Source organism: Kryptolebias marmoratus, linkage group LG1, assembly GCF_001649575.2.
Source record: "Kryptolebias marmoratus isolate JLee-2015 linkage group LG1, ASM164957v2, whole genome shotgun sequence".
Lineage (NCBI taxonomy): Eukaryota > Metazoa > Chordata > Actinopteri > Cyprinodontiformes > Rivulidae > Kryptolebias > Kryptolebias marmoratus.
Window position 1 is genome coordinate 24,904,855 of NC_051430.1, and position 9,690 is coordinate 24,914,544.

Consider the following 9,690-nt stretch of genomic DNA (forward strand, 5'->3'; position numbering starts at 1 on the left):
TCACACACACACACACACATACATACACACCCTTTCGTTATTCCTAGAAACACACCCAGGCTTGTTTTAACTGAGTCCGTCAAGATGCCGTGTATCAGCAGTCATTTTGGCCAGATGGTGAAGATGCCAGGAAGCTACGACGAAGTGGTTGAAAAAATCTTTATGGTAAGATCTGCTTTTTGCCTGCAGTCATATAAAAAAGTTTTTTTGTTTTTAGAACTTCTCTCAGGAGAAGAAATTGTGCAGACAGTCCAGTAGGTGGTCACTTTTTTGCTCCCTACTCTGCTTCTTTACCATAAAATCCTAGAAAATTGTCACAATAGGGAAAGTTTTGCCTATGTGCTGCTTTTGACCTACTATTTACTCCTCTGATTGCAGGTGGAACATATTCTGTCAGAGTTCAGGCTGAATAAAGAAGAGCTCAAAGAAGTTATGAGGAGGATGCAGCATGAAATGAGCAGAGGGCTGCGCTTAGAGACGCACGAAGAGGCCAGCATCAAAATGCTTCCAACGTTTGTCTGCTCCACCCCAGAGGGATCAGGTAGAAAAAATATTATTCTTGGAAAAGTGAAAAACAATAGCCTTTACATTAAAAGAAAGAAGAAGCTAATAATATGATCTGCTCTGTTGGGACAGAGGTGGGGGATTTCTTGGCTCTGGACCTCGGAGGGACAAACTTCCGTGTGATGCTTGTGAAAGTGGGTGAAGACGAGGAGAGGAGCTTTAAGGTGGAGACTAAACACCAGATGTACTCTATTCCTGAAGATACAATGACGGGGACTGCTGAAATGGTCAGTAACCAGAAGTTTTTTTTTTGTTTTCAATCTCAATGAGATATTTTTTTCAGCACTAATAATTTTCAAGTTTAGTGGAGTAAATAATTAAGGTTGATTTGAAACAAGTAAAACCTAAATTATCGAAAATCAGCGAGGCCAATCGTTGTTTTATTTCTCTGTCTCTACAGCTGTTTGACTACATAGCAGAGTGTATGTCTGACTTTTTGGGCAAACACCACATCAAGCACAAGAAGCTTCCGTTGGGATTCACCTTCTCTTTTCCAGTCCGTCACGAGGACCTTGATAAGGTAGGATGGATGACAACAGCTGTGTTTTCCCCTCACGTTAAACATGAACTATTCTGATTTTCTTTATTTGCCTGATTTTTAAAAATTTCTAAAGTTTTCTATTAATAATTTTTTTCCACAGGGAATCTTGCTCAACTGGACCAAAGGCTTTAAAGCCTCTGGGGCAGAAGGGAACAACGTTGTGGGTTTGCTCAGAGATGCAATCAAGAGAAGAGGGGTGAGTGAATGATGCTGATTATTCTTTCCTTGCTTCATAAGCAATGCAACAACACCTGTACAGGAGGGAAACCCTGATGCATTGTCATGTCACGTAGGAGTTTGAGATGGATGTGGTTGCCATGGTGAACGACACAGTAGCCACCATGATTTCCTGCTATTATGAGGACCGCAGCTGTGAAGTTGGGATGATTGTCGGTAAGAAGATTTAAACATGTGCGAGCGCCGCGAGCTTACAAAAACCGATGCCTCTTACACTTACACTTATCTGTTGTTTCTCTTGAAAACCAGGTACTGGTTGTAATGTATGCTACATGGAGGAGATGAAGACTGTGGAGCTGGTGGAGGGGGAGGAGGGCAGGATGTGTGTGAACACAGAGTGGGGGGCGTTTGGAGACAACGGCGAGCTGGAGGACTTCAGACTGGAGTACGACAGAGTGGTGGATGAGGCCTCGATCAACCCCGGCCACCAGCTGTGAGTAAACAGATGCATTAAATTTAAACATTCAACACCTTTACGTGCACGCAGACATTCGAACACGGCTTCATCTACTGAGGGCAATCAGGACAAGGGCCGAGAGAACTTATATTGTTGTTGCAAACATGCCACCCCCTCCCTCCCCCACTCACTCACGCTGTTTTGATGAATTAATCACCCCCGTCTCTGGCAGTTCTCAGCTGACTCAACCTCATTTGTAAAGTTGCCAAGCTACCATCTCATTTCCTCAGGATGTTAGCAGATGAACAGAGAGCCCTCTTACGTCAGCGGTCAGCCGGCAGGTGCAGATGTCAGATTAATGATCCCTCTCTGCTGCTTGCCACAGTGCCTGTAAGCCTAATGGCTGTTTACCTTTTTACCCTGGCAGCCCATTCACACAGACAACTGCTGTCACTTTGGACTTGATGTTGTCTTCCTCATCTGGTCTGTCTCCACCTTTGTAGAGAAAGGCAATTGTTATTGATGTGGTAGTAGCTGAGAGTCTTTCAAAACATACTCTGAGAGTAACATCTCCTAATCTTGCACATAATATTATTTTCAAGGTTTGATTAAAACATCTACAACATCAGCATAAGATGATCTTAGTCTAGAAGTCAGGCTTTTATTTGCTCATGTGCTTTCTAACTCACACATCCTCTTTCTTTCTTGGATCAGTGTTCCTCACCGTTCCTCTCAGCATTTCTACCTTTTTTAAAACCACTTCTCTCTTCTCTCGTTACTTCCTCCCGTAGATACGAGAAACTGATCAGTGGGAAGTACATGGGGGAGCTGGTGAGGCTCGTCCTGATGAAGCTGGTGAACGAAAACCTGCTGTTTAACGGCGAAGCCTCGGAGCTGCTGAAGACACGCGGCAGCTTTGAAACACGCTTTGTCTCGCAGATGGAAAGGTGAGCATCGACAGGTTTATGATGGGAACATTTCCTGATCATAAAATCCAGTCAACCAAGATGATAAGACATTATACAAACAATCACTTCAGATGCATAAAAGCAGATACAAAGCAACTTTTTGTTCTAATGACACAATCATGCATGACATTGTTTATATTCAAAGGCAGTTTGATGTGTTTTAATTCTTGCAATATATACAATACTTAAACGCTGTGTTTCTCCAATAAGTATGTATGTATTTCTTAGAATTATTTTGTAAAATTTTGGTTTTTGGTTGTTTTTATTCAGTGATTCTGGGGACAGAAAGCAAATCTACAACATCCTCTCCTCTCTGGGTGTCCTACCCTCTGAGCTGGACTGCGACATCGTGCGGCTGGTCTGTGAGAGCGTCTCCACTCGCTCCGCTCTCATGTGCGGCGCAGGCCTCGCTGGGGTCATCAACCAGATGCGGGAGCGACGCAGCCAGGACGTCCTGAAGATCACAGTTGGGGTTGATGGATCTGTCTACAAGCTGCATCCATAGTGAGTATCAATCTGTGTGTGGGGGAAAAAAATGGTGCTTCTTCTTCATATAATAAATATGAAAATATGAAGATTTTGATTATTGTTTGTTTATTTTATATTAAACCTCCTAAAATGCAATTTAATAAAGTCAGGAATTTTGACATAACCAAGGATTTTGCAGGACGTGATAGCTCAGATCTTTTAAAGTGTGTTTCAATGGAAAGTTTATGAACAATTATTATCTTACCTGTTATAGATAGACTTCAGTTTGAAGGAATAGAGTTTAATTCTGAAAGGACTGATAAGCAAAAGACAAGTGAATTTCTCCAGTCTTAAAACAACTTCAGTGTCAAACGTTTTGTATCGGTTCACGTGAACAGTATTTTATAAATCATCATCATCAGTTTGGCATCACATGATTATTTACATAGTTTTATGGTTTTTTTATAAGTGTGAATAGCAGCAGCAACAGCTAGCTTCCAGTGCAGCATGATGCACTTCCTGCAGAAGTATCAGATGGTGATGTAAAGGTTTTGAAAATATTGTTTGCATGACTTACTTTGAATTTTTAAAACTACAGTTAATTTAAAACAGCAGAAATCTACTTTGGTCATAGCGGTGTTCGAACTAGCTTTTATCTGTTTCTCCAAATTGATGTCAGTTTACAAGATAGTGTTTATAACCTTCCCACAGAACCCTACTTTGAAAGCTATGAACCAAAGATGATTTAGTATTGACTGATACTATCTGGATGCTTCTATATTTCAGTTTCCGTGACCGGTTCCACAAAACAGTCAGAGAGCTCACTCCTCACAGTGAGATCACCTTCATCCAGTCGGAGGAGGGCAGCGGCCGTGGAGCAGCTCTTATCTCAGCAGTGGCCTGTAAGATGGCAGCTTGCCTGCTGACACCGTAACGAGAGCTATGCACTCAAGAGTGGTGCAAAAAGCCTGGACCCTGCTTGGAGGACGAAGGCCTCTCCACAGATGTGTTGCTGAGGCACTTTAAAAGTTTAGGGATGTTTGTGAGCGAACTGAGTTCTAACCACTGGAAGATTTGAGGACAAGGAGTAACAAATCACTTGTGTTATAGACTCTATTTAATGGTATTTTATCACACTTCGGCAGTTGTAATGTTTCTGAACTTTAGGAGTTTGTTTACTGTTGTATTTTTAATATGAAAGCTTATTTCAGATACAAGCTTTACTTTGGTCAGCTGGTAGTGCAGACTGCACCTTTTAAACAGGACTAACATAATAATGTCTGTGCGTATTAAACCAGAGCATCTTGGTTAATGTTCAACACAAAAACTTTGTAAATGTTGTTGTAAATTATCACTAAATCAGTTTCATTGCTTTTATGTGCAACTCTTGTTAGTATCTCTTATTTAAAATTGTACAACTTACTGACAATGTGTCGTATGTTTTTTTTTTCTTATGTGTAAAATGAGAGTTGCTTTGGATTTGTATAAGCTAAACTGTAAATAAAGTAAAACATCCTAATCAAAAATATTGCATTATGATTTATTTTTCATTCACATTTGAATATCTTTTGATAACTTCAGAGATATGGGGGGAAAGTGTCATTAACTAAAATAAAATGTTTTCTAAGGAAATTGTCAAAATTTATCCCAAATATTTATGGAGATTTTGAGAAGAAGAAATAAGCCAAACAGTGTTGCCATTCTGGGACATATGTAGGTTTGTAACCTGAGGGTTTGGGAACTGTGTCACAAAACTTAGAAACTGGGTTAAGTCAGGATAGTCTTGACCAAACTCATCTTTCTTCTCTAAATCTGGATTATTGAATTCTACTTTTGCGAGCTGTAGAGTGAGGTAAAAATACAACACTGGTTGTCCACAAGAAGGTTCAAACTGGAGCCTTTTTTCTGAGAATGCTCAGCTGCTTTTGTATTTGCAGCAGGATGTTGTGTATCTTCTGTAGTCTGAGAAGACAGTGCTTTTTTTTGTAGTTGTTTAATGAAGCAGCAGCATTACAGCCTGTGGCTAAAAAAACCCGAACAACCTGTTTGTAAAAAACGTCTTGCTCTGTCATGCACAAAGAGTAAAAGTTTTAGATTTAGAGCTTACTCTCACCACACATTATTAGTCTGAGCGGCTGTCAGGGGTGAGAGGTCACGCTCGTCTGTCTCTCCACAGCTCTTTGCTTTCAGTATCTCTGCTTTCAGCCCAGAGGAATCCTGCCTGCTTCCCCTCTTATCAGTTCACCTCAGTGACACACAGAGAGCAGACATGGCCATGTAAGGGGCTCTGCTGCCCACCGTAAGCTATTATAGGAGGGTGGCAGATAAGATCGGCCTTACATAAAACCCACCCCAGCATCACACTTCAGCTGAGAGTCCACATACAGTCATTCAGACATGGTAAGTTTATACAAATCTTTTAGTATTTTTTTGGTCCTTTCAGCCAGTGAAGACTTTATTAAAGGAATTGAATACAAGAGCAATATTTTACTGATATGTGACCTGGGTTTTTGCCAACTTCATGATAGTTTTTGTGACCGTTTGTGTTCAACGTCTCAGGCAAGTAAAAAGGCCTCCAAAAAGGGACAGAGGGGAGCTCAGAAGTCCTGCTCCAACGTTTTCTCCATGTTCGAGCAGTCGCAGATACAAGAGTTCAAGGAGGTACTGACTTTCATTCATACACTTTAATGATTGTTTTTTTAGGCATGTATAGTATTTAGGCTTTTTAGATTTATGCAACAAAGGCAAAAATTCAAATATTACTCATTATTTTTAGAAAAAAAACAAATGGATGAGGAGAGTGTATATATGCAACACATTTGATGGGGAGCAACAGAACCCAAACAGGTGCTGGATTGAAAATGTTCAGTATTTTATTAATTTCAAATGTTTATATTTAGTGCAAAAATATGCAAACCAAAATTACAATTTTGTCTTAATTTCCAAAATAGCAACAAAAATGTAAAGAAAAACAAGAAGTGATAAATGAACCTTATTCATAACTACAATAATTTTCACAGCACTGCATTGAAACTAAACTTGCCTCAGATGATCTTTATACTGATTTTTCCTCATTGTAATTCTAACAAATGACAATTTCCCTGTTGGTCTTGCTGGAAACAAACAAACATATTAATAATAAAAAAAGATAATCAAATGTTTTTTTTTGTTTTTTTTTTAATGATTTTCCTTTGTTGTTCTTTATAATGATAAACGTCTCTTATGTTTCGTCCTGCAGGCGTTTGGCTGCATTGATCAGGACAGAGACGGTGTTATTAAAAAACAGGACCTGAAGGAGACCTACGCTCAGCTGGGTATTTTATTTTATTTCAAAACCTAAAACCTTTCCCTTTCTGTTTTTTCAATGAGACAAATCGGTGTGTTGAGATTGATTAGTAAAAAATAAATAAAGTATGTGAATTCTCTTAATGTTTCCGTTTAGTGTTTTAATTTATATTTAAGTCATGTGAACGTGTCTCCATCAGGGAAACTAAACGTCCAAGACGAGGAGCTGGAAGCGATGCTGAATGAAGGGAAGGGTCCCATCAACTTTACTGTCTTTCTGACTCTTTTTGGGGAAAAACTCAACGGTGAGAGACTTTCCAGACAAATCAAATTAATTTTTTAATGAAGAACTCTTAGATTTTTCTGAAGGATTATTTCTTTTTTATTTTCCTCCAGGTACTGATCCAGAAGACACCATACTTGCTGCTTTCAAACCTTTTGACCCAAAAGGGACAGGTTTTGTCAATAAGGATGAGTAAGAAACATTTAATTTATAAGAATTTATATTTTTCACAACATCAGTTACATTACACTATCCTAATTCTCATTATTTTTTACAATTTTTGTCTTTTGAATTCAGGTTTAAACGATTGCTGATGAACCAGGCTGACAAATTCACATCAGAAGAGGTTTGTCTGTCTTTACTTTTCCACACAGAGAGTTAAAATTTATACATTTTGATCAATATCAGCTATCAAATGTTCACTCCATGAACTTGTAGGTGGATCAGGCCTTCACTCTTGCACCGATTGACCCAGCTGGTAACATCGACTACAAGCAGCTCTGCTACATCATCACACACGGAGATGAGAAGGAAGAATCCTAAAAAAAAAAGAGCTTTTGTCTTTAGAAATCAACTAAACACATTCAGAACTGGTTCAAATCTGTAGCTTTGGGTACAAAAGCATGTCATTGTTGGAAAAAAAACAGTGAAATTTCTGATTTACTCAAAGATTTGCAATAATGTCTGTTGGTTTTGAGAACTGGAACATTGATTGTTAATGTAAATAAAGCGTTGGACTCATGAAAAAAGGGTACAGGTATCACTCCTGGGAATCATTTTAAATATTTTTTATTGAAAAATTCAATTTATACCATCCAGAAACAAATGATTCATGAAGCATAAAATAAAATACTGAGGAAAAACTGAATTTGTAAAGTCTGCATGTTCTCCCTGTGCAGAGGTGGGTGTTCTCCTAATAATCCAACTTCCTACTAAAGACACAGGACATTTCCAGGTTAAATTAGATCATGGTTATATCTTAGAGCATTTGTGATTTTAAATTCACCATAGGAAGTTTTATGTTCATGGTCGTTTGTCTTGTGTGTCTCTACACAGATCAACATGTCCAATAACTCAGACCCTAAACATGTGTATTAATGATTAATTACCTGAAATATATTTAATGAATAAAAATATATAGTCCTCAAAAGTAAATGATAAGGTTGCAAGATGAATTACTAAGAAAAAATAAATGACAAACTGTTCAAAGGTTAGAACTGTAACAGGAAGAGACGTGTTGATTTTATTTTCTAGATATTTTTGGTTTTGAATTATGAGTGTTGCAGCTGAGCTGATAATGTCACATCATGCTCCTTCCTGGTAGATAACATGGACAAAAGGAATGTTTAGAGTGTCTGTTTTTAGAAGCAACACATTCCCTCTTGCTTTATTCTTACAGCTCTCTCTCTCTGAACGTTGGTGCAGAAACACTGGAGTCTGCAACATATGGCAGCCATGTTTCAATGAAAATCATATGACTGTATTCACTGCATTCCTTCACTCCAGGATCATCCATTTTTATTGACAGGGACCTTAAACTCTTGACGAAGACAATGTTTAAGTCTACATCCCTTCCTTCCTCCATAAAGCCGTTTTGTATCTCCTGGTTATGCATCATAACTAATGCTGGAAAGTGCAAGAAACACCAGCAGTAGCAGTCTGAGAATGTGGGAACGATTTGTGTACAATTTCCTGTTGTTTATTTATTTATTTATTTTGTTTCTGTGCACATTAATAAACATAGAAAGAAGCTTCTACAACCCCATCCATCTAATTTTTTGACCTGCTCTTCCATACAGGGTCATGGGAAGCTGGTAACTATCTCCAGCTGTCTCTAAGTAAATAATTATTTAAACTATTTAGTAAGATATTTAATAAGATTGTCTTATATTATTTTAAGATTGTCTTTTTGATCTGTTAATATAATAATTACAGTTTGTTCTTTAAGTAATTAAACCAAGTATAATTAAATCAAGCAACCCAGATTTAATTATAAGGCCTGCAGAAGTACAGTATATCTCTACAGACAACGGAAACAACATACAAATAAACATTTTCCATGTATTCAAAAAACTATGGTAAATGTAGTGGCCCATCTACTTTCAGTCAGGCTCACCTGGGAATTTGTCTCTGGTTACGTCACTGTCGTATTCAGCCAAATAAAATAAAACTATATGAACAACATCCAAGTCAGCGTATATACAGTAAATCTTTCACAAAGTATAACAGTAAGAGTTTATAGAAAAGAAGTATTAAATGCCAAGAAGTTGTAAAGAAAAACACAATATGGTTCAGTGTGGTGATATTCTAGAACATAAAGATGCAAACATTTAAAAAAATGTTTGGTGTATTTTATAGTTTGACTTCAGCTTACATGCAGCTTAAAAAGTTAAAGTAAAATAATGTTTGTTTATCAGGAGTGTTATAATAAAACCCTTTTAAGGCTTCTCTACAACGATATGCTCCTCAAAACAAAGTTGTGTTTCTTAGTAGATAAAAGAAAGTAAAGTAAATTAAAGGAAAGTCCCAGAGGCCTCACCGCTGCTGTTTTCCTTTGAGAGCGCTGTTACCATGGATACAACAACAAATGCCTCCAAAAACTCCACTGCCGCATTTTCCAGCTCACTCAGCAGCCCGCTCCAAGCTTGTGTGTGAAATTCTGCAAGACAAGCTTGTATTTCTGCAACATTTGCAACAAAAGGTTGGAATCCGGTTGACTGTGAGCGTTTCTTCTTCGTCATCATCAGCTTTTCTTTTTTTTTTTTTTCTGACATGTGGTTCTGCTGGCAGAGATGCCAATCGCCTCTGGAGCATCAGGCAGGGTGGATGTAGGAGTAGATACAAGCATTAGATGGACACCTGGTGGACTGAGGGCTCAACCTGTCATCCATCAACATGACTCCTACCTGCTTCAGTGAGTGTTACTGCATCAGGACACAGAAATACA

At 38.3% G+C, this 9,690-nt stretch overlaps 2 protein-coding genes across 2 annotated transcripts; both read left to right on the plus strand.

Moving 5' to 3' along the window:
- Nucleotides 1–4,694, plus strand: gck (glucokinase (hexokinase 4)). The gene is made up of 10 exons (XM_017412241.2): nucleotides 1–165; nucleotides 379–541; nucleotides 637–791; nucleotides 965–1,084; nucleotides 1,206–1,301; nucleotides 1,399–1,498; nucleotides 1,592–1,775; nucleotides 2,531–2,686; nucleotides 2,978–3,211; nucleotides 3,962–4,694. Exons 1-10 carry the CDS (start codon nucleotides 85–87, stop codon nucleotides 4,107–4,109), a joined length of 1,437 nt encoding a protein of 478 aa, XP_017267730.1. The 5' UTR covers nucleotides 1–84; the 3' UTR covers nucleotides 4,110–4,694.
- A 647-nt stretch (nucleotides 4,695–5,341) lies between these two features.
- On the plus strand, nucleotides 5,342–7,328 carry myl7 (myosin, light chain 7, regulatory). The gene is made up of 7 exons (XM_017412267.3): nucleotides 5,342–5,575; nucleotides 5,735–5,836; nucleotides 6,414–6,489; nucleotides 6,661–6,765; nucleotides 6,857–6,935; nucleotides 7,041–7,089; nucleotides 7,182–7,328. The coding sequence occupies exons 1-7, from the start codon at nucleotides 5,573–5,575 to the stop codon at nucleotides 7,284–7,286; spliced, it is 519 nt and encodes a 172-aa protein (XP_017267756.1). The 5' UTR covers nucleotides 5,342–5,572; the 3' UTR covers nucleotides 7,287–7,328.
- The last annotated feature ends 2,362 nt before the right edge of the window (nucleotides 7,329–9,690 follow it).